Below are 24,017 nucleotides of genomic sequence, written 5' to 3' on the forward strand. Positions count from 1 at the left end.
GACAGATAAAATTAACACTTGAGGTAATTTATAAACACAGATAATAAAGCTTATTTTTCTTTATTGCTACATCTATTCTCCCATCCAAATTCTAAATAGTCTTTGTTGGCATGATTTTTTTTTCTTAAACATGTTACTAAACCCAATTTACAAATAAGAGGATAAGAAAACATATTGATAATCAAACACATTATGAAGAATAAAAAAGGCAAAAACATCAAGCAAAAATGAACCAAAGACTATCAAAAACAAAAAATAAACAATGATCCATAGTGAGCAGAAACACATCTGATAAACTGTGTTTGTGTCATCCTTCTTGATGGACAGAGGACGGGGGAACCACTGTGTGACCGCCATGAAAAGAACACAGAGCTGAGCAGGCTGACTCAGACTTCAATGAGGGCTGGCTTATGTTGTATCTCTGGCCTCCTGTACAAAAATTTGGCCCTAAGTGTTGACCATCACGGTCATTTTAACCTGGGTCTACACTGATTAGGCTTCACAGACCTCCTGTAACCAGGGGTGTATTTAGTCGTTTGGGGGCCCAAGGCAAACCCAGTCAATGGGGCCCTCCATATCCTTGTAACTCATCTTCTTCAGAGCTAGTCTGGCCTTCCCTGGGTCCACTGTCTCTTTCCCAGAATCAAGACATGAGACAGTGCTAATCTTGTACATGGTAACTTAACGCAACTAAATGCATTTCCTCAAGTTCTGTACTTTAGTTTGATTTAGAAAAAAGTGAATACATAACTTAGTCCACTTTGTCCTGGATTTGAAATCTTTTATGGTCAATTGACAGCTTATTTGTCCCACAGTGGGGAATTTACAGAGTAACAGTAACAAACAAGAAAGTATGAAGTGAAAAACATTACAATAGGTAAATATTGAAAAAATAATTTAGTACAGAAAAAATATGTAAATATCAAGCACAACATAAAACTGGAAAAAAATCTACTGAAAGAGGTGATATTTACAGTTACCATACTTTTTGGTACTATTATTTTAAAGTTAATGTATTTTTATTTGACCCCCTGTCCAGTGAGTTATGTACCCGAAAAAGAGATTTTGTACAATAATGTTTATCACCAGCTCAAAAAGTTTGATTTTGAGAAAATGATCCTGTTTCCTGGGCTAGATAAAGTCCTTCAAATCCTAAAAGTCTGATAGGTTTATCTCAGATCTCAGAGCAAACATTGTTTTTATTTCCGAAAATATGGTTGAAAATAAGAAAAAAAATGGTGAAAGAAGTGTGTTTTACCACTTTCTTCCTGAATCAAATTTTCAGATGTGTTGTAACATGGAATAGCCCATTGAGTAAGAAGGGGGGGGGACCAAAACCATCATTAAAGATTAAGCCTTTTGATGTATTTTGATGCATGTGAAGTAAGATTTAGAAAAAAAGAAATTCTTTCAATTGAAGAGAACTTCATAAATCAGTTTTTAGAGATGCATTGAGGGCCCCTGGGAATCTTGGGGCCCCAGGCAACTGCCTGTGTTTGCCTAATTGTAGCTACGCCCCTGCCTGTAACCACAGCAGCGTATGTGTTTCTCTGTGTCAGAACTTCTTTCTGTGCTGACTTTGGACCATGGTGTTGAGATCCTCCTCCTCCTCCTCCTCCTCCTCTTTTTCTATCCTCTTGTTGTGATGCCTGTGGCTGAGGAGGAGGCAGCGAGGTGAATGGAACTGCTGCTGCTGCCAAGGGCTGAGGGGGTACCTCTGCGGCTTCTGTTGTTGGTGGAGGCCTCTCTGGTGAGGTGGAGGTACCTCTGCTGCCCTTTATGTTGGTAGAGGTCATTCTGTAGAGTGTAGCAGTACTTTTGCTGCCCGTTATGTTGGTGGAGGTCTTTTTGGTGAGGGTGGGGGTACCTCTGCCACTGCTAATGTTGGTGGAGGTCTTTTTGGTGCTGCTGACTGAGAAAGTCATTCTTTGACAGTTTTAGAAAAGTATATTCTGCTCATGTTTTTGAGCTTAGCTTCAGGATTGTGTAACCAGTTTGCTAATCAATTAAATTGAATTAATTTATAACTAATTAATTAATTAAAAGATAGCAAGTCTGTTGTTCTATGGACTAGATCAGAAGACCAAGCTCAACTCTAGGAGTGAAGGAGACAATGAACACATTCTTGGATTTCTAGACACCATATATTGAAAAGTGCACAAGTGTAAAACCCAGTTATTGACAGATTTCAATCTTGAATGGCCATTCCAACACTTTATATAATTTACAATCATTCTTTTAAACCTAAGTTGATTTCAAGAAATTCGTGAATTCAAAGTTGTCACCAAAAAACAAAAGACAAGTCACATCGCCTGGAATAAAAACAAAACACAAAATAAATCTTCAGGCGCAACAGTTTTGAAAAATTGTCCAGTGGGGAAAGGCAGAAGTCCAATTGTTGGGCTGTTGTTGTTGTTGTTGTTGTTGGTTTCTGCTTCCAACACTAGGTGTCCCCATTCGCCGGAGTCAGCTGTGCAGGCCCAGAGCAGGGACACGAAAGGGTTAATGTAATCAACAGTCATGGATGGGAGGAGACTTTAGCTGGGACACAAACCAGGAGAGAGAGACGATCCGTGTAGCAGAGAGGAGAGCTGGAGAATTACTGCTCATATCCAGGGTTTTGTCTCGTCTTGCTGCTCAGCTCCGCTCTGTCTTCGTCTGTTAGTTGAGCTCCCTGACCCCGATGGAGCTCTGAAGCTGCTGTCAGGAATGGGAGACGGAGTGAGGAGGTGGTGAGCTGCGGGGCGTCCGAACGGAGAAACTTGAGTTCAACAAGCGGATCAACAGGACTGCTGCGAGTGAGACGACAGAGGGGACCAGAGGGGACCACTCTGTGGCAGAAGCATGGCAAGGAGTCCGTGTCTGCGCCCCGTTCAGGTCTCATAACCCGGGATTACCCGCGTCACAGGGGGCTGGGCTGGAGTGAACACTTTAATCAGAGAGGAGTAAGGCGCTCATGCTAAGGGAATAAATCAGTGTCAGCTGCTGGAGAAGAGACACAGATCCTTTAGAGAAACACGCAGAGTGACACAATGAGCAGCCCGGCGACGTGGACGTGGATGTGGAGAGCCGCTTTGTGCTGCGCGCTTCTGGAAAGCTTCCTGCACGGTGCCAGAGGTGGGACAAAGAGGGCCTGTTAGCCAGGCTGTTAACTCTCTATTATCTACATCCAGCTACAATATACAGCCTGTGTTTGTACACACACACACACACACACACACACACACACACACACACACACACACACACACACACACACACACACACACACACACACACACACACACACGGGAGGGGGAGCTACTGTAAACTGGAGCCACATGGAGGCGAGAAACAGGTCATCGGGTTGTTTGTTTCCACCCAGCTGAGAGGAGAACATCAGGCTCTAACCTACCACTCAGGGTTTGAGGATAGCAGTGTCAGAATAAAACAACCTGTAAATGTCCCCGAGCTCAGTGTGACAGCTGCCTCGATGGAAAATACAAACGACTGAACACACATCTGTCTGTTAAATGTCAAAGACTCACCTGAAGCGTTATATCCATTGAATGAATCAGTGTGATTGTTTTTAAAGGCTGGTTCAGAGACTGATGGATGATATTTGCTCTGGGTGGGAATCACACAGCCCGTTTGTTACCATGTCTCTGTTATCCAGCCTCAATAAAGGTGCAGCATGTTTTGGAGCTACTTCAGCATCATTTTCATCCACACAAAAATATCAGAAGCATGAATACGATGCAGTCCAACGCAAAACCCACACACCTCACAGCATCACTCACTATCATGCAGCTGAGACAGTCGGTGCATTGGTTTGCACAGTGTTGTGATGAGTGTTTGCACAGACCTCTGACAGAAACACACACTCGTGTTGTTGTAACACTGCCTCTGTGATCTCTTCCTCCCTCTCCTCAGGTCTGAACATGTGTATGAGTGGCAGCTCTACATCCTGTGAAGAATGCCTCTTGATTCACCCCAGCTGCGCCTGGTGCGCACAAGAGGTAAGGCTCACCTGGGGCCAGCGTAGCCTGGATTTGTAGTCCCTGCACGTACAGACCACATACATGTAACGATGACACTGAGCGATTCATGCTGTCTCATCCTGCAGGACTTCAGGAGGGGTCGGACTCTGACATCACGCTGCGATTTTATCCAGAACCTGCGTAAGAGGGGCTGTGAGCTACAGTTTATCGAATATTCCAGCAGCAGTATTTCTGTGCTGCAGAACATTCCTCTGAGCTCTAAAGGGTCCGGGCCCACCAACAGCGTGGTCCAAATTGCGCCCCAGAAGATCTCTGTCAGTCTGCGGCCGGGTGAGTTTTATAAATCCAGGGGGAGGGAGCATGGTCACCAAAGCCAAACTAACAGATCCTCTCCTCCTGCCTCTCCAGGAGACCAGACCTGGTTTGGGCTGCAGGTGCGGCAGGTGGAGGACTACCCGGTGGATCTGTACTACCTTATGGACCTCTCCCTGTCCATGAAAGACGACCTGGACACAATCCGTAACCTGGGCACCAAGCTGGCACAGGAGATGGGAAAACTCACCAGCAACTTCCGGCTGGGCTTTGGCTCCTTTGTGGACAAAAACATGTCTCCTTTCTCCTACACAGCGCCCAAGTATCAGGAGAACCCCTGCAATGGGTGAGTTTTGAAAAGTGCATCAGATCCCAAAGAAAGTCAGACTGATCCAGAAGTCAAACCAGTTTGACAGAGTCTGTAGTTGCTGTTAGCTCAGGTTTTTAATCTTTCGATTATCAACATTTGGAAACATTTCCTACAGAAAAAGACCTCTCCTTCTCTGCTGCTGCTCTGTAGAGTCCTTTCTATCCTAAGCTCTGTCCTCCTGTGGGGTTGAAGTGTCACAGCAGTTAAGAGAAACCTCTGAAATAATAATCAGAGACACTCAGGCTATTTTTGTTCATTCATGAATCATGTATGTGTAGACACTGAGGCTGCTGGAAAGCTGGTTTCTTATTGTATGACAGAGCAGTGTAAACATTTCCTAAAAAATGCCCCCTCACCCTGTGCCCCTCGCCCCTCTGGTTGCTGATGAGGTCAAAGTTAGAGGCAGCAGAGCAGACTGAGGGCTGAAAAAACTGCAGCACACCATGTTTGCCCTGAGGTGAGACAGCAGTGCTCTAACGTAGCGCACGCCATCGCGCATCACTTCCCATCTAGGTTATGGGTTTGGTTTGGACTCTGTGTGTGTGTGTGTGTTTGAGTGTGTCACGCAGTGTAATGCACAGCAGGGAAATATTTAAAAAGATAGATGACAACGTTTGAACTGCGGGGCAGGCCGGGCTGTTGCTCTCTCTGTTTCTGGAGAAGGAGCAAAACTTCATTCAGGGATTTTAACGAGCATCTGATTTTATTTTCATCATTAAAGCAAACAAAGCTGCAAGGATGCCCTCATATGCTGCTGCACTGCAAAAACTGAAATCTTATGAAGTGTTTTTGCCTTACTTTAAGTAAAAATTGTCTTATTATTCTTGATATGAGCCACATTCAACTGGTCCGTCCAGAAAAATGTCTTGTTTCAAGGTATTCAAAGACAGAAACGAGGTCTGAATTGCTTGTAACAAACTATAATAATAATAATGTCTCAATACAACTAACTTTTCTCTTGTTCCATTGGCAGATTTTATTTTTACTCGTTACAAGCAATTCAGACCTAATTTTTGCCTTTTAATAACTTGAAACAAGACATATTTCTGGACTGGTCAGTTGAATGTGGCTCATATCAAGAATAAATAGACATTTTCTACTGAAAATAAGACAAAAACACTTGGTAAGATTTAGATTTTTTTTTTTCAGTGTGTAAGGTGCAAACATAAATCATGTAAGATTTCTCATGTTGTTGTGAGGAAGCAGGACCTCTTCAGATGTGGAAGCTGTTTAGTCTCATTTATATCTAATGAAGTGTTTGGATGCTTACTTCGCTTCTGCAAACATTAAATGCTTTCTCATCTGTTTGTGCAATTTTCCAGCCAGCCCTAAATTCAGGAGTGTATGTCCACTGTGCAGAAGAGCCAGACCTCCATCTTTGTGCTGAATGGTATCCTGGTGTTACTTTCAAAGGAAACGTCCCTCTCTGACCTCTCTGTCTTCCTCTCACAGATACAAACTCTTTCCTAACTGCGTCCCTACCTTCGGGTTTCGTCACATCCTCTCTCTGACCGACAAAGTGGACCGTTTCAACGAGGAGGTGCAGAAGCAGATGGTGTCCCGTAACCGGGACGCTCCTGAGGGCGGGTTTGACGCCATCCTACAGGCAGCTGTTTGTAAGGTAATAAGTTGACACACTCACTGCTCTGTAACTTTGCAGATATCTGCAGTTCTCTGCAGCTTTCTGCAGCTCTTTGCAGCTCCCTGCAGCTCCCTGCAGCTCCCTGCAGCTCCCTGCAGCTCCCTGCAGCTCCCTGCAGCTGTTGGCAGCTCTGTGCAGCTCCTGGCTAGTAATCTAGAGGAGCTAATCTGTTTAAACCTTCTGACTGCAGGCCAAGTCAGTCCACAGGCTGATCCACTCCTGTACAGGATACCACATGAGTATGAGGCTGAGTAAACTTTAGATTAGGTTAGTTATGGTTGATGGGGAAGGGTTTGTTACATGAGACTGGAGCAGAGAGTTGGCTGCTTCTTTTGAAGATCAGTCTGCAGATTTGGATCAGGACTGGCTCTGTAGGTATGGAGGACCAAAACTGCCAAAATCAAATAATAAATTAAAGTTAACAAAAAATAACAATGATAAAAATATAAAGAATTAGATATGATAATGAAGTAAATAAAAGTGCTCTGCTCTCATACTTATTTATTTACTGTTGCAGACACTGCCAGCATGAAATACAGCAGAAAATAATATTAGAGTGGGGGGGGTGGTCTTAAGTGTGTCTTGGGTTGAACTGTTTGCATACTGGTTGATCCACAAGTGAGTGCAGAAATGAACTAGATGTACCTACCAACACCACAGTAAGAGGAAATCACCACACAACTCTCAATAGCTGCGTCTCTTTTACAACTTAAAGCAATATTTCTTCACTTTTGATTAAGTACCATCACCTCTTGCCGGTGTTCACATTACGACCAGAACTGTGCAAGACTTGAGTCAAATAAAAGTTAATGACTGATGGTGATCAGTGGCGCAAAAAGTGGGTATGCACTGTATGCGGTGCAGGGGGGCACCTCGCTAGAGGGGGCGCCAAAGCAATAGGGGGGAAATTACTTCGAGTCCGCATCTTCTGTATTTGACAGCTGTTTGTGTAAACAATACGATCGATAACAGAGGCATGTCCACTGATTAGCGCCCCTCTGCTCCTTAAACCCCTCTCATCCGCCCTGTTCGTGCGCGTGTCTGGGGGGCAGGACAATAAACGTGTGTTTTCTTTTGGTAGGCAGTCAAAGATGGACAGATGAATAAGAAAGCTCTCGGGGGCACAGAACAGAAAACGGAAAAGGGAGAAGGAAAAAGATTCAGTAGCAATTAAAAAAAGGTTTTTCAAAATGGTTGAAAAACAGTCGGTAAGTTCCATCAGACAGTGTATGAAGAGGAGGCTTGTAAATATTACGGTCAGCTATAGCTGCTACTAGCTAAACTGTACTGTACTGTCCTGTACTGTACTGAACATGCCCGCTGATAGACATGCAGATGTGATTAGACGTGATTAAATTACTATTATTACTAACATTACTTAACAGTATAACAGATCATGAGAGAAATCTTTTTTAAAAAAAAAAATTTAACCAGATAAATCCCAATGAGATCAGGATCTCATTTACAAGGGCCACCTGGCCAAGAGGTCAGCAGCACACGCCAGATAAAAATCATTCAAGAAATATACCCAGAAAGACGTTTACTGAAGGGTTACAAGGCGAAGAGAATTGAGAATTTGAATTTCCCTGATTTGATGTTCCCAATTTGACTGTAGCCCTTAGAGCACTCCTGATCTCGCCTCTGACTGTTGCATCTTCAGTAAGCTGAAGCTTGTTAAAACATACTGTACCTTCGATCGAGTGTAAGCAATGATCGCTTGGCCTGGTTAGCAGTGATCTTTATTGAAAACAGTCTGGCACGGTCTATTTCATTTAATGCCATTATTGATAAATGGGCGGGTGCAAAGGCACGACATGTAGGAATTTAGTGGCGACATTTTACAAAGTACAAACGGACATTCAGATGTCATAATTTCATATGTCCACTACAGAAAATGATGTTATTACATCATTGTCGATTAAGCTTGTCACCTACTATATGGTGAAAGTTAAAACAAAAGTCTGTAATAAATGCGTTGTACTTTGTGAGTCTCTGAATTAGATAGATTGATACATGTTATATATATATATACACACACATATATATATATATATATATATATATATATATATATATATATATATAATATATATATATATATATATATATATATATATATATATATATATATATATATATATATATATATATATATATATATATATATATATATATATATATATATATTTAGTTTAACTTTTTTTGGTTTTTAATTTTGGCAGTTTTAGGTCCTCCATGTGTAGCAGCCAGAGCAAACTCAAACTTAGACTGAGAAAACTGTAAAGCCCTAAAGGGGGAAAGCTGTAGTTCAGCACAAACTCAAACATGAATCACACCAGTCATTTACAGCAGCTTATATAAAAAAAACTGTGGGTCTCTCTTTAAGTGTGAATCCAGAAAAATCAAGGAGTAAATATTCTGAATTTACTGACAGATCTCTCTCCTCCCTGCTGCAGTTGTTGTGACTCGGTTCCTGCAGAGCATCCTGCTCTGGTTTTGCGTCCTGACGGGCTCAGACTTTTTTATTTGATAACCTCACAGAAAGGCTCCCCACAGAGTTAACATCTATTTACCAGGATGAAGTCCACACCTCGCCCCCTGAAGCCACCAGTCTCTATTCATTCATTCATTCAACCAGTGATTGAGCATCATGAGGGGGACCATTAACCTGAAGTCTTTGTTGATCCATTTGTAAGGTTTTGAAAGGTTCACTCTAGTCCAGCCCAGTCCTTGTGTAACACAAAAACCTCACTGACAAACAAACAGACGGGTTGAGGCATCAGGACGGTGACTCACAGCACAGAGTCCAGTCCTCTGGAAAGGAGGATTCTTGTTTTTGTCAGTGGAGTCTGGTGGTTTAGAGGAGAGCCACAGATCAGCTGTTTTTGGTTTTAAAGCAGGATTTAAAACTAGCTTAAGTTTTAGTGATTTAGAGTCCAAAACTTTGTATCATCCAGGTTCAGAGACGAGGAAAAGGTGTTAGCTTTTCAGACCTCCTCCTCCACAACAGGAAACTTTTAAAGCTGTGTTTGTCATGTCTGTAATGTAAAGCTTGTCCATGTCTCTCTTTCTCTCTCTCTCCATTGCTGTGGTTAGTTCAACACTCGCTCTGACAGGATCCTCGTCAGCCCTGTTGAATTTTAAACGATGAATGAGCGACAGATAAAATCCTCCTCTGGTAAAATGTTTGTGTGGAGCTGAGCATTCCTCAGCTCTTTGCAGGGCTCACTCTGACACGCCTGTTGTTTCCTGTTGATACAGTTCAGGGACGAGCCTGAGGCTGTAGTTACACTGTGTGTGTGTGTGTGTGTGTGTGTGTGTGTGTGTGTGTGTGTGTGTGTGTGTGTGTGTGTGTGTGTGTGTGTGTGTGTGTGTGTGTGTGTGTGTGTGTGTGTGTGTGTGTGTGTGTAGGCTGAGAGCTCTGGATCTTGTGGCAGTATCTGGGCTTGGTTGAATGAGGATGTAAAGCTTGGTGTTGTCTGTCTCTGGCTCTGTAAGTCTCCATGTGTCAGAAGTGTTATGACCCAGTCTAGGGGAACTGGGAAATTACATGAGGTGACCTCTCCTGTCTCACCACCAGAGCATCTCAACACGGGAAAAGAGAAAGAAAACAGAAGCAGTTTGCAGTCTTTGAACTGTAATTTTAATTCTTATTTAAGGTTTTTTTCCACTTAGGTTACATCAGGGAAACAAAGCAAACAAAGAAACAAACAAAATCACACTGAGAAAGAAAAATATCTTACCTAGCTCTACAGAAAAAAAACATTCAAAACCTGGGACTGACTCCCTGTAGCAAAACAGGAGAAAATTGATCCCCCTCCCCATGCTGTTCCCCCCTACTTACCAAGAATTCTAAACTTGACAGAAAGTCACAGATCTTTGCTCATAATGAGCACACACACACATATACATCACTCCAACACAGCTTCAGACGAATGGCAGTGGTGAGGAAGGAGGGCCGGTGTCCCAACTGCCGGAGCCCCCTTTGAAAACCCTGTCCTCAGACTCTGGCCATCCTCTCTCCACCACGTCACATCCTCCTCCAACCAGGAGCTGGTGTGTCCCAACACCCCTCAGCCAATCACAGGCCCCACCTGCAGGAGAGCGGCAAAAAGGAGAGCACAAAAGAGGAGAGACAGAGGAGGACAGAGAGAAACAAAACAAAATCGCGCTTCTCCATTCGCGCAATAAATAAACATGACTCTCAGTCATAACAGAAGTCTTCACTGCTGTTTTCTGTGCTCAGACGGAGATCGGTTGGAGGAAGGAGGCCTACCACCTGCTGGTGTTTGCCACAGATGATGTCCCTCACCTCGCTCTGGACGGCCGGCTGGGTGGACTCGTCCAGCCACATGATGGGAGGTGTCACCTGAACGAGAGGAACGAGTACAGCGCCTCCACAGAGATGGTAAGTGGAGCTCTCGTCTGCTGCCAGTTTTAAATGTTAGCATGAGTGGATTATTTTCATCTGCAGTTTGAAGTCTGCCTCCCTGACAGCTGGATCTCACTATAACACAGCCTGCAGCTGCTTCTCTTTATTATAGCCAGCCGTGAATGGACGTAGGAATGTCCAGTGTTTACCTGAAGAGTGACTCCGAGGTGTGTCTGATACCTGCAGCCTTTCACCTCCTTTCAGGGTTTGATACTGGAACAGAGCTGACGGAGCTGAAGCGTCTGTCTTTCACCCGGCAACCTGAGCTTTTTATAGCAGCTGCATGTGGAGGTGGCTGCAGAGGGAGGAGGAGCTGGGCTCTACACCCGGAGGCTGCCAGTAAAAACCACAGATTAGAGCATGGACATGTAACCACACAGGACGGAGCAGGCAGAGGAACAAACGGCCAAACCTCCAGCTGATAGAGCAATGCATGATCAGCTGTTTAACCCTTTAACCCTTAAACCCTGACAGGACCCTCAGCCCAGCTGCAGACAGTCTTCCACAGTGGTATTAACCAGTGTTTCTCAGAGGATGCTAACAGGCTGATGTAATAAACAGATGATTATCATGTGGGCATCACTCTGCTCCAGTTTAAATCTGGAATTTTCTTTTTTTCTGATTTATTTTCCGGGCGACACGGTAGCACAATGGTTAGCGCTGCAGCCTCACAGCAAGAAGGTCACTGGTTCTATTCCCAGCTTAGCTAATGGGCCTTTCTGTGTGGGGTTTGCAGGTTCTTCCAGTGCATGCATGGGTTCTCTCCGGGTACTCCGGCTTCCTCCCACAGTCCAAAAACATGCTCACCATGTTAGCTGATCACTCTAAATTGTAGGTGTGATTGTGTGTGTGAATGATAGTCTGTCTCTGTCTCCAGCCTCCTGCGACCCTGAACAGGATAAGCAGTTAAGAAAATGACTGAATGAATTTATTTTCCTCCAAATGTACCAAGAATAGTTCAAGACACACTTTCCAAAGCAGAGCTACAGCTGAGGAACTCTGCTATGAAACCTTTTACCTGACATATAACTTTGCTCCTGGACAGGGGACTCTGTAATTTACCCATAATTCCCTGCTCTGTCTCTCAACAGGACTATCCGTCTCTGGCTCTTCTTGGAGAGAAACTGGCAGAAAACAACATCTTCCTGATCTTTGCCGTGACCAAACGGCTCTATGTCATCTATAAGGTAATTCATTTAACAGTTGGATCTCTAATAAATGTTTCTTTATGTTCTTTTCGATCATTCTGTGATTTCTCTCCTCAAATAAAGAACTTCACTGCTCTCATACCTGGGACCACAGTAGAGATCCTGGATCAGGACTCTAAGAACGTGATCCAGCTGATTGTTGCAGCGTATAATGTGAGTACCGAGATGTCTCATGAAATAATTAAGTGTTCCTGAGTGGCTCTGCTTGCATTCAGCCTTTCCCTGAGTGTTTTCCTGAGTGGGCGTTCAGATTCTTCCTCCCCTCGGTCAGGAGGAGCTGCGTCTGGTTGCGGCCCTGTGGCAGCATGTCGTCTGACTCAGAGCAGAGTCAAACTCAGGCTCGACATGCGGAGTGAGTGGGAGGAAGCCTGAACGAGGTCTTTGACTCGCTGCCTTATTGACATTTCAGTTGCCTTGTTATATCCACCAGTCTACGGCTCTGCCAAACACTGTGGGCTTACTGTGTGTGACTGAAGTGAGTTTTCTTCATGTTGGAGCATGGAGCTCAGAGCGGCTACTCGCTGTGATCACGTCAAGGGTCAGGAAGTAGTGAGAGAGAGGGAGTGAAGGTGAAGGAATCCATGTACACAGAGCATGATCCTGATTTCTCTTTGGCACAGTTTGTCGTGATAAAAGCTTTAGAGAATAAAGTTTGTACGCACTGCAGAGTGCCTCGGTTTGCTAGCCTGCACGATGCAGTTTGGGTTTTCTTAAACAAACTGTAAAAACATGTCTAACCAGGCAATGCATTCCCCACATTTCACTCTTTTCATCTCTGACACTCAACCAGAGCTGTAGGCCTGGAGAAACACAGTGGAGAATCATGCTAACAGCTAAAATACACCAGATGTGTCTGCAGTGCGTTGTCGTTCAGTTTCGGCACAGATCAGGAAGGATTTATTCAAATCAATCTGTCAGCTCCGTTCTGTTGCAGTACGTCTGTGTGACTGGTCTTGAGTTGCTGGTAATACGCAGCTCTCTTATCTCTGACAGACGTGGAGCTGTGACGCATAAATTCAACGTAGGGAAGATCCAGTGGGACAGGAAGTCATAACCAGAAACTACCTAAAAACACCCAGTGACTTTCAAAATAAAATCCACTGTGTCAAAATCAGTTAGTATGTTGCTTGACTACGATGACAAACCGCTGTAATGAGCTGAGCCAGACCAGGAGTCAACAGGTTTGAGGTTTTACAGCCCAACATGAATGAAGAGAGACTGATCAAGGGAGTGAGAAGCATGGGAACTTCTCTGTCTGTGACTCCAGCTGTCTGTCAGTCATGCAGCTTGTTGGACTAAACATGCAGCCGGATTCGCACTGCAGATGTATCAAGTGTTTTTCAGGGGTAACACGCTCAGGACTCTGAGCAGAAAAGACTGGGAGGCTTTATCACACCATGCTCCAGGAGGAATGTGAGCTTATCATTGAGTTGTTATCACGTTCTGATAAAATGTGTTCTCCTCAGAATATCCGCTCCAAGGTGGAGCTGTCAGTGTGGGACCACCCAGAGGACATCAGTCTCTCCTTCACCGCCACCTGTCAGGACGGGAAGCCGCTGCCCGGCCTCAGAAAGTGTGCTGACCTCAAGATAGGAGACACGGTGAGTCCCTGTCCAAGGACTGTAAATGTTTCATGCAGCCTGATGGCCTGAAAGAGAAATCCACATTTCCTCTCAGGCACTATGAAAACTTTATGAGTGGCTTCACAGCAGACTGAGACTTTTAAACTTTTTTAAACCGGGGATGTATGTGAGGATGATTTGAGGGTGATGTGATGGTGATGTCATGGAGAAGTGATGATGTGAGGATGATTTGTGGTTCCTATGCCTATGTGTGATGGTGATGAGAGGGTGGAGCTCTCAGTAAAGCATCACCTCCCAGAGCTGCAGATTTTACAAACTGTGTGTAAGAAGCTTCATGTGCAGCATGTGGTGCAGGTCAACACAAGTGTGATGCTCTGTGACTGTTTGGCTGCAGAGGTGCCTCATGCCGTTTTTGAAGCTTGCAGGGATGTGTTGCCATGGAAACAACATCCTGAGCAAAATAAAAGGCTCAGGAGTGTTTTGGTGGAAAGTGTATGCTCATGATTCAGTGTCTGCATTCTGAAGGTTCAGACTAGGAATGGGATGAGAAATTGAGCACACAAATACTCACCATTGACCCCATTATTTGAGTAACATTTTTTATTCATACACCTGTGCAAGCATTCCACTTGGCGCCATAACTTGAACACATACAGTGTTACATGCGTGACCCAGCTTTGTCTTCTCCTGAGGCAAAAAATAATTAACTGGATGTATGACTTCTCCAGCCACGACTCTAGAACACTGCGCCAGATTTCAGCAAAAACAGTTTTTTTAGGGGCCAAGGCAACTCTCCAAAAACATGTTACTACACCGAAAGCAAAAGCAGAACAAATCCAGAGCGTCTGCTACACCTGAAACATGTCAGTCAAGAGAACTGATGTATGGAAGCACTTCAACAAAATCAATGAAGTTAATGTGCACTGACTTATTTGTAGAGTTTAACTCAAACACACCGTGGAATAACTAGTTCAATGCTTAGCCACTAGGGCTGCAACTAAGGATTATCAAGTCAACTAATCAATCAACTATTTTTTTGATTTGTCGATTAATCGTGGTTATTTTGTGTATCAACCTAATTTGGCCTTTTAAATGTGCAGACCTTTATAATTCAACCTGTGTGTTGCATTTTCACTGCATTTACTCAGAGTCTCTCTCCTCTGATTGGTCAGCCCTGTGTCATGTTTGTTTGTTTGTTGGTCTTTATTTCATTCATGATGACATAAAAAAATACAAGTACTATACAAAAAAATAAATAGGCTAAATCTCAAAATGAATGAAGCAGGTAACAGGGAAATGAAGTTGTTGTAGCAGTGTTGGACAGACCGTTTATTATTGACATTGGGCTTGTTTTTTTTTTTGTAATGTTGATTTACTTATTGGGGCTTTGCTCTCTGTTTGATCCAGCCTGACTCTCTCCCAGCTCTCCATGACAACGCGTTTAGTTTCATTTCTCTACATGCGCTATTTCGCTCATGCGCAGTTCGTCTCTCCTCCTCCCCGCTGAGTGTTACCGGTGCAGTGTGAGCTTGAGAGTGAGAGCTCCATCAGATAAATGTCCTCTCTTTTATAATGTCAGGGGAGTTTTGACACTAGTTTGTGACTCAGATCCTGAAAAACTGTCGGTAACAGAGAGTGAAGGAGAAGCTCTAAATCACGTTATCAGACGCTAAACCAAGCCGGAGATGCAGAGCCTCTGTCAGCGCACAGCGCTCTCTGGGAGTGGAGATTTTTCCTCAATATTCCTCACATAGAACTTGGTGATCTTTTCCCATAGAAGTATCCAATAAAACAGCACCTCATGCTGTGAACTGATGTTAGAAATGAGTATTACCCCCTGGTATTTGATTTCACCATGTGACAACAACAATAAAAACAATAATACGACACGTCGACTATTAAAATTTGCACCAATGAAGATGAGCCTGCTAATGAGCGAAATGTGAACTGGAGATAAGCTCCCGTTCAGTTTAGTGAGAGGTGAAGGCTTCAGAGAGCTGATGGCGTTTGTCCAGCCAGAGTGCACGCCACCGCCACGGAAAACAACATCTACCAGAGTAGATCTCCCCTGCTCTCCTCTCTCTACTCCTCCTCTCCTCCTCTCCTACTGCTCTCGTCCTCCTCTCCTCCCCTCTCCTCCTCCTCCACTGTTCCTTCTTTTCTCTCCTCCTTCTCTCCTCCCCTTCCTCCTGCTCTCCTCTGCCTCTGTTTCTCCTCTCTTCCTGCTCCCTCCTCCTCCTGCTCTCCTCCTGCCCTCCTCTGCCTCTGTTCCTCCTCTCCTCCTGCTCTCCCCCTTCTCTCCTCCCCCTTCCTCCTGCACTCCTCTGCCTCTGGTGACTTGGCAGCATTGGCTAAACTCAGCGTGACCTTTGAATCCATTTCCAGAGAGATCCTGTCTGATGTTCAAACTGGGGTGGGGGTGTGTGGGGGGTATTTTGTTCCTAAGTGAAGCTCAGAGATGCTGTTGGCGTCTCTTGAAGAGGAGACACTGTGGTCATGAGGGACATGATAACTGTGTGAGGGTCACTTCAGGACAGGGTCTGTAGATCTGTACTCTTGATAATCAGCCTGTAAACTGTTCTTCTGCAACCTGTAACTGCTGATCTGCTTTCTCTAGAAGAGGTACAGGTCCACTATTCTTCCTGTTGTAATTCTTCTTCTACAGCTCTGGGTGAAGCGGGTCTGGTCCTCTGGGAGTTTTTCTCCCTTCTCTGTGGATTCAGACTGCAGCAGGAACAGAAACATTCTCTCTCTCCGTCCTCCTGAGTGTTTCTGATGGCTGACCCTATGACTCACATTGATCCAGCTGAAAGAGGAGTGGATTACTGCAGAGACCATTTTATTATAGTGTCTGATAAAGATTCCAGCTCATAGGTCTAAGAGTCAGAAGAGAGTCTGGCTGCTCTACCTGCAGCACTAAGTCTAGATGAATCCAGACCTTCAGGTTTTCGATGGCAGAGACATCCTCAGGGTCTTAAAGCATGCACAAAGGGAGCTGTGTAGTGAGGGGACACTTCTCACCTCGGGTCAGGATAATCCAACATTTTAATAGCTCTGAATCCTGCACAGACCTCTCTCTGGTGGTCACTTTGTATTCGATGCACGGGCTCGCTTAGGATCTGTGGTGAGTCCAGGACCCATTGAGAGAGTTGGTGAGGGGCACACAGTGAGCTCCATGGAGGAATTCTTCCCCCAGACCCCCTGAGCTCCTCTGGCTCTGCTTTATGCTCCTGGGTTTGGGAGACAGAGGGTGTGAGGAGGAGCTGAGGCACAACAACACCTCTGAAAGAGCAGGGGGGTGTTCTTTTATCCTCTGTGGTGAAAGGAGACGGAGGGCGCCAAGCTTCCCAGTCTCTCCAAGAGGAGGACATGGCCCCTTCCTCGTCCCAGCTGTCAGTCTGTGACTGTTGTGGAGCCTGATGCTGCATCTCAATGACAGCACACTAAAGTGTGTGTGTGTGTGTGTGTGTGTGTGTGTGTGTGTGTGTGTGTGTGTGTGTGCGCGCTGCTCTCTCCATCTTGAATGGAGGGAGAAGGGGTGAGGGGGGTGAGGAGCCAACTGGGTGTGTGTGGATATGTGTGGATGCAAGTGAGCTGAGCAGACGTACAGGAGGTTTGTGTCCAAACAAAGTGTTTCAGACTCAGCTCCATGATGCCTGACCTCTAATGTCCCCATTAATTCAATCTGAGGAGTCATATGAATCCAAAACATTCACTCATGGGGACTTTTCCCAAACATAATGGAAGTCTCATGTTAAAGTCTTTGAGATAAAAACATCTTCAATCTGACGCTGCTGTCTGTATGCTGCAACAAATCCATCTCTACCCTCTCTTCTTCCTCGCATCTCTCCTTTAATCACATCTCTCCGTCTTTTCCCTCAGTGGCTTAAATCTCAGCGCATCTTCTCATCCATTCTTCAGCCAAGGTCCCATATTTCTGTCACTACCACATCCTCCAGCCTCTTGTCTGTCCTAATGAAGCCACATGATTGAATGGACAAGCCTCCTCGCGACTCACATTTACAGTAAATTAGATTGTGTCCTTGTTAGCTCATTAAGCTTCCCGCTCTTACATGAAGGGAGAGTCCAGGCAGCATGTGGCGTAGATGCTTCCTGTGTGCAGAATGAGTGTGTGTCTCTATAGAGGCCTCTTTAGTCTTAGAGGCCAGAGGAGATCATATCTGACTGAGAATCTGGAGCTGAAGAGTAGTGACAGGAAACACTGGGTCATCCACAGACTGAAGACAGTGTTGGTGTCTGTAGAGGTGTTAAGAAGCTCAAAGCAGATGATCATCAGAAATACTGGCAGATTACAGATTTAACTCTGTTTAAAAATACGATAAATAATGATATAAATGATCACTTTATGCAGAAGATGACTTGTTATATTTAACAGAATTAGTAACAAAATGGCGCATCTGCAGACTTGAATCAGTGCATTTGGACAGTTCTCAGGATATGAGGTCAATACAGACAGAGGCTATGGACAGCAGTAGTGAGAGACACCTCAGTGTAAAACTTCACACTGGGTTTAAAGGGCCTAGAGCAGTGTTTCTCAAATTTTTTCACACCAAGGACCACTTATTCCCTTAGAAAACTCTTGGGGACCACCACGAGCTAAATAGCCCCAGAAGAACACCCCAGAGAACAAACTCATATGCTATAAACTCGAATCATACATGTTACAGCTTGCTAGGGCTGCAGCTAACGATTATTTTGTAAATGGATTATACACCAATTATTTTATGACTAAAATTATACATTTTAATACTTAAATTCTCTTTACTCAGAACATTTTTTTTTTCAAATTGACAGAGACTAGAGTAAAAAAGTGCACTCATTTCCTCATAGTTTGTTGTTTTGTTTGTTGTTTTCTTTTAGAATTAGGGGGGAAATGGACCTCAAAATCTGAGTATAACTACATTACTGATACATTATTCTAAAATACTTAAAATTTCTACTGTTTAAATACTTAAGTACTCAGATTAAATTAAATTACTCAATGCTCTTATGAACCAATTCTTGTAGATTTTATCAATTTGCGTAGTAGCTGAACAACTCGCACCCCCACCTCCCCTTTTTTCGTGAATGTCCCATTAAAAAAACACAATTTCCTCAGGGTCTTTGCGGACCACTAGGGGGCACTGGTGGACCACTAGTGGTCCGCGGACCACAATTTGAGAAACACTGGCCTAGAGGAGTCATTAGTTATCTTGGTATGTTCATTTCCATATCCTTTCAGGACCTTGGTGCTAATCATACCAAAGTAATTCAATGCATAGAGGGTGAGCTGGACCGCTGGTCTGGTCACCCCCCCCCCCCCCCCCCCCCCCCTCTCCGTTTACTGGAGCGTATTGAAAGTGTTTCTATAAACGTTCTTCCCCAACGTCTCAATTTTTCTCTATATTTTCAAATGCTACCCGTACATATTCCTAAGCTTGCTTTCAGAATTCATATGGAAAATTAAATGTCTTGAGATTTAGCTGAAAACCTCACACCAATCCAAGTCCAAAGGACGCAGGCTACCAAATTTAAAAACTCTTTTTTTAGATGCCCCCACCAGAGGGGTGTCAGACTGGACCAAGGTCACTCCTAAAATACAGAGTAGAATAAAGTGGGTTCTCTTGCTAGCTTCACTTTTGAAAAGGGTTGGCTGTATTAAACCAATGAAGACCAGTTTAACTTTTTGCTCATCCAGAAAAAAAGGTACAGAGGTGGTGCTGAATGAGTCTTATTAATGGTTCATGCCCACCTGTCAGTCATATAAACCCTGTGCAGTGTTTGGCCAAAGCTTTTAAACTCTTCTTGGTAATATTGAAGTCTATAAATTGACTTCAGGGTGAGACTTGTTTATGCTGAACTCCAGAAGCCTGAAGGAGACCCAGAGGCTTTGATTCACATCAAATACAGACACTATAAACATCAGGTGCTGCCAGGGATGGAGACTTGAGTCTGTCCTCTGGACCACCCTCCAGAAGACTATTCTTTTCTGAGCTTCAAAGCAGAGATTATTTAATGAGACAGTTTTAATCTTTGAATCAAACATCTGCAGCTGTTCATCAGTCTGTTGGTCTGAAGCTGGTATAGACCTCAGACACAGCTGTAAACACCCTCAACTCTGTGCCCAAATCCAGGTCACATGACCTCACTGTTTGATTTCTGATCCAGCATGATGTGGCGCAGAGCCAAACCAGTAAGCGTCTGCTTTTTCCTAGCACTTTGTCTTGGTTTTCCTTAGGCTGTGAGAGTGAACATGCTTGGCTTGGCAGCCAGTTAAAGTCGGACAGAAAGCTCAGCTGTACATGAAGCAGACCACGCTCAGAGCTCTGACTGAGAAGCAGAGAAATCAGGGAAATACCAGGAGAAGAGGATCATGTTAGAGAGGAGAAAACGGGCAGGGTTGGGTTTCACTTCCTTCCTCAGAGCAATCAGAGGGGTGTAGCTCCTGTGTCATGTCCCACTTTCCCAATTTTTTTTCTGCAGACTGTAAACATGGCACAGTGTCATGAGTGGCTCATCAGTGGGTCATCAGTGGGTCATCAGTAGGTCATGTTTAGGGTGTCAGAGATGTGAGGCTGCAGGTCGAGACCAGGTCAGACTCTGAACCTAACCTGAACTCGTCTCCTTCCACAAACAGAGTGTGTTATCGTTCCTCCATCAGTCCCTCTGTTTGTGTGTTTTCTCTCTAATCACTCCGTCTTTCTTCCTCTCTGCTGTAGGTTTCCTTCAACGTGACTGTGGAGGCCAGGAGCTGCCCTCCCCGTGGCTCTGACCAGAGCTTCACCATCAAACCAGTGGGCTTTAAGGACCGCCTGGAGGTGTCTGTGGATTATCAGTGTGACTGTGGCTGCAGCAAGAAAGCCCAAACCAACAGCAGCCTCTGCAGCTCCATCGGTACCTCCTCCACCCTCATGTTTATCCACTTATTCAGGATCTAAAGGGTTTTCAGATTGTTCTTTTTTAGGCTGATTTCTCTGATCCTGCACTGGATCCCTGTTTCTTTGCACACTTAGAGGTTAGATCATCTGGTGTGTTGATGTTTCCAGTCACTAACCCCCTGCACCCCGAGCCGTGCATGTTGACCTGTAATCAGCCAGTGCAGTTGAATCCTCTCTTCCTCCTGCAGGTACATATAACTGCGGGATGTGTGACTGTGAGCCAGGCTACCTGGGCGCCCGCTGCGAGTGCCAGGAGGGCGAGGCCAGCAGCATGTACCTGAGCGCCTGCAGGGAGGCGGAGGGGAAGCAGATCTGCAGCGGGAGAGGAGAGTGCAGCTGTAACCAGTGTCTCTGCTTCGAGTCCGAGTTTGGAAAGATTTACGGGAGCTACTGCGAGTGTGATGACTTCTCCTGCGCCCGACACAAAGGCGTCCTCTGCTCAGGTAGGAAGATGTCCTCAGAGTGTCTTTATCACCACCTCAGCTGGCAGCCAGGTGGTTTGTTCCTTCCTGAGCTCTGTGTGAGATGAACGTACGAGCTGACATCAAACAGGCTTCAGATCTGCTGCGTGTTGGGGGTTGTTATAAAATGATTCCCCTCCATGGTGTTGAGTCACGCTTTCTTACCTGCTGTGGGTGTGTCTCTGAGGTTTGGCCCTCTCCTGACTTCACACACACATTTCAGTGTTGGACTGAGCAGTATCTGTCGCCTGCAGCGCTGCTGGCTTCAGTCCCAGAAGAAGAAGCTTCAGAGCAGCAGCTGTTAGAGTCATTCAGGTCTTTAGATCCTGTTTTCTTTCCTCCATGGTGGGCTTGTTTTGCTCTGAAACTTCTTCAGGAGTGGTGGAGGGGCAGATAGCAGTGGAGGGACTTGCGTTTTGCTGGAATAGAAGTAGATCTGACTCCAGAGATGTGAGAAAGAAAAGCATTTTGATGGTCTCTGTCTGTAGCTGGACTGTTTTTTGTCTTTAATCAACTACATGTTACCATCCTGGGGCATAAACATGCTCCATCAATCTGTGTTGATGCCAGTTTATCTCTACAGAGGCCGACCTCCTGTTGTTGGAGGTCTTAGTCCACATAATCCTGTTTGGGTCTAAAGTAATGGCTCAGATCCAGGAATCCTTCCTTTTCTTCTTCTCTGTCCTCTCCCTGCCTTGTACATCAGTAGATGACGCCATTGACGTGCTGGCTGATCACTCATAAGGAAAAGGATGAGAAGTTTAAACTGTTCTCAGCAGCTACAAACTTCCCCCAATCACGAGATCTTTGTGCTGACACATGTAACTCTGCAGCAGCTTCATAGTTGATTCACCTGTGTTTAACCAGGTTGAAACCCACTGAGATCATGATCTCTGTTACCAAAGTGACGTGGCCAAGGTCAGCTGCACGTCATTACGTATAACACTGGTGTCTCAGGTTTCACGTCCCTGCAATAAGGTGATGCAGAGGCACAAAAGGAACAGCTGTCAAACACACACACGCACACGCACACGCACACACACACACACACACACACACACACACACACACACACACACACACACACACACACACACACACACACACACACACACACACACACACACACAGTGCAGACAAGACGTAACACTGAACTGAACCAAACATCACAGGTAGGCCTGTCACGATAATCAATAAATCAATTAACCGAACGATAAATAAAAACTTCCTCAGTAAGTTTGCCAGCCTCGATAAACTGACACGTGCATGCATGTTTGTTTTCCTCCTCTCTTTCCACCAAAGAGGCTGAATGAGAAGATGGCTCACTACGTCTATCTTTCCTAACATCAGGGTGCATAGGTTCTATAGTGGATTTAGCAGATTTATAGCGGAGTGAGCATCTGTCAAAAATGCAATCTTTGGCATCTTTTGCGACGGGGCTGCTCACACGTACACACGGAGAGAGCTGAAGCGAGCGTCCTGAGGGGTAAGGAGGAAACTCGCCTGCCACAGTCCCAGTGTGGGAATATTTTGTTTTTTATCAGAATGAACAAAGTGTGAGCTCATGAACACCAACGAGCTGATATGTCGCATTTGTTTGAAAATAGTGGCGACGAAGAAGAAGAAGGGGAGGTGCAGCAGAGCCTTGTTCTTTGACAATCCGCTCTTACTGAGGCTTTTGGTCGGCAAAGTAAATAGAAATAAAAGCACCAAATGGTGGGCGCTCAAAGACAGATACATTGCCAAAGAAATGCAGCCCTTCAATACGGTTGAAAGCCAGAAATGTTCAAAATGTTTGACAGACAGTACGGATTGACTGGGAAAAAGAACATGTTACAAACAAAGTCAGGAACTGTATAAACTCCCTTTTATTTAGGCCAGAGTTTATATTGTTGTTTTTTTTTGGAGTTTCGCTTTTCTTTAGAGACAGGGTCTATGTCTTATTGTTTTTGATTAGTATTAATTATTTTCATTGACATGTATTTTTTTCTAAAAGAGAGCCTTTTTCATTTTCATTGATTTTTTTCTCTTTGTTTGTTAAATTTATTATATTTTTTGTTTAATTTATTTTATTTAAAAGATCCTGACCTTTTAATTACAGTAAAATACTCTTAAGAAATTAAAGTTTCTTGCTTTTGATATGGTGTACTCACTTTATTATCCCATTTATCATAATTACATCAATGAAAAAAAAAATCAAAATAATATTGACAATAATATCGTTTATCGGCAATAATATTTTGGAAAATTATCGTCTAGCAAAATTTGTTATCATGACAGGCCTAAACACAAGGTTTAATTGAGAGCAGGAATGACACTTTCAGGGAAACAAATCAAGAAATGATATTAAACACCATACAATATAATACGTAATAGAAGCTATCAGGGGGGTTCTGCCTCTGTTCATCAAAATTAAAGTTAAAAAAATATGTCCCTTAGTTCAGATTTTCCAGATTTGCAAAATAGTGTTTTCATGTGTAGTAATGATGATGAATTTCAGTAGTTAGTAGTATCTGTGATTCTGGTTTACTGAGATGCACAACTGTTTTACCCCTCTGTGCAGGTTTAAAGGCAGGGTGTCCGCGGGGTCTTGAAAAGTATTAAAAGTTGATAAAACAATTTTGGGAAAATTAAGGCTCTTAAAAAGTATTAAAAAGTCTTAATTGTTGTTTTATGAGGTATTAAATTTTAGAGGTATTTAAGCTTTGACTCCAAAAATATCCATGAATATTTATTTTCCTCCTCACGACTGTTCTCATGTGGCCTATAAAGTTATAAAATAAAATAAAATAGAGTAGAATAGAATTACTTTATTGATCCCAAACTGGGAAATTGTTGTGATCACTGCAGAAATTGACAGTCAGTAGAAAAATACAAAAAATGAAAAGAATGAAATAAAATATATACCTAAAGACTTGAGTAACAAAAAGATACAACAATACAGATTGTGAGAGGAATATACACCAGCTATAAATTGATCTCACCACTAGTTTTAAAAAGCTAAATTAAATACAACATTAAAGCAAATCACACAATGTCAGGCACATGTCCTAAATTTTGATAGTGATGAAATGATTTCTCATTTTTTTCA

General features: G+C 43.9%; 1 protein-coding gene across 1 annotated transcript in view; it reads left to right on the forward strand.

The window, feature by feature from the left end:
• The first annotated feature begins 2,529 nt into the window (after positions 1–2,529).
• Positions 2,530–24,017, forward strand: part of itgb5 (integrin, beta 5) — a 49,077-nt gene continuing 27,589 nt past the window's right edge. Inside the window, exons 1-11 of the mRNA XM_074694379.1 lie at positions 2,530–3,117; positions 3,913–3,998; positions 4,106–4,310; positions 4,389–4,638; positions 6,115–6,283; positions 10,551–10,712; positions 11,828–11,923; positions 12,008–12,097; positions 13,411–13,545; positions 20,247–20,421; positions 20,654–20,908. Coding sequence (XP_074550480.1) covers positions 3,033–3,117; positions 3,913–3,998; positions 4,106–4,310; positions 4,389–4,638; positions 6,115–6,283; positions 10,551–10,712; positions 11,828–11,923; positions 12,008–12,097; positions 13,411–13,545; positions 20,247–20,421; positions 20,654–20,908 — 1,708 coding nt within the window. The 5' untranslated portion in view covers positions 2,530–3,032. The remainder of the gene's footprint in view (positions 3,118–3,912; positions 3,999–4,105; positions 4,311–4,388; positions 4,639–6,114; positions 6,284–10,550; positions 10,713–11,827; positions 11,924–12,007; positions 12,098–13,410; positions 13,546–20,246; positions 20,422–20,653; positions 20,909–24,017) is intronic.

The sequence above is a fragment of the Halichoeres trimaculatus genome, unplaced genomic scaffold (genome assembly GCF_033239565.1).
Source record: "Halichoeres trimaculatus isolate MK-OKI-2021-1 unplaced genomic scaffold, fHalTri1.1 fHalTri1_scaffold_19, whole genome shotgun sequence".
NCBI lineage: Eukaryota > Metazoa > Chordata > Actinopteri > Labriformes > Labridae > Halichoeres > Halichoeres trimaculatus.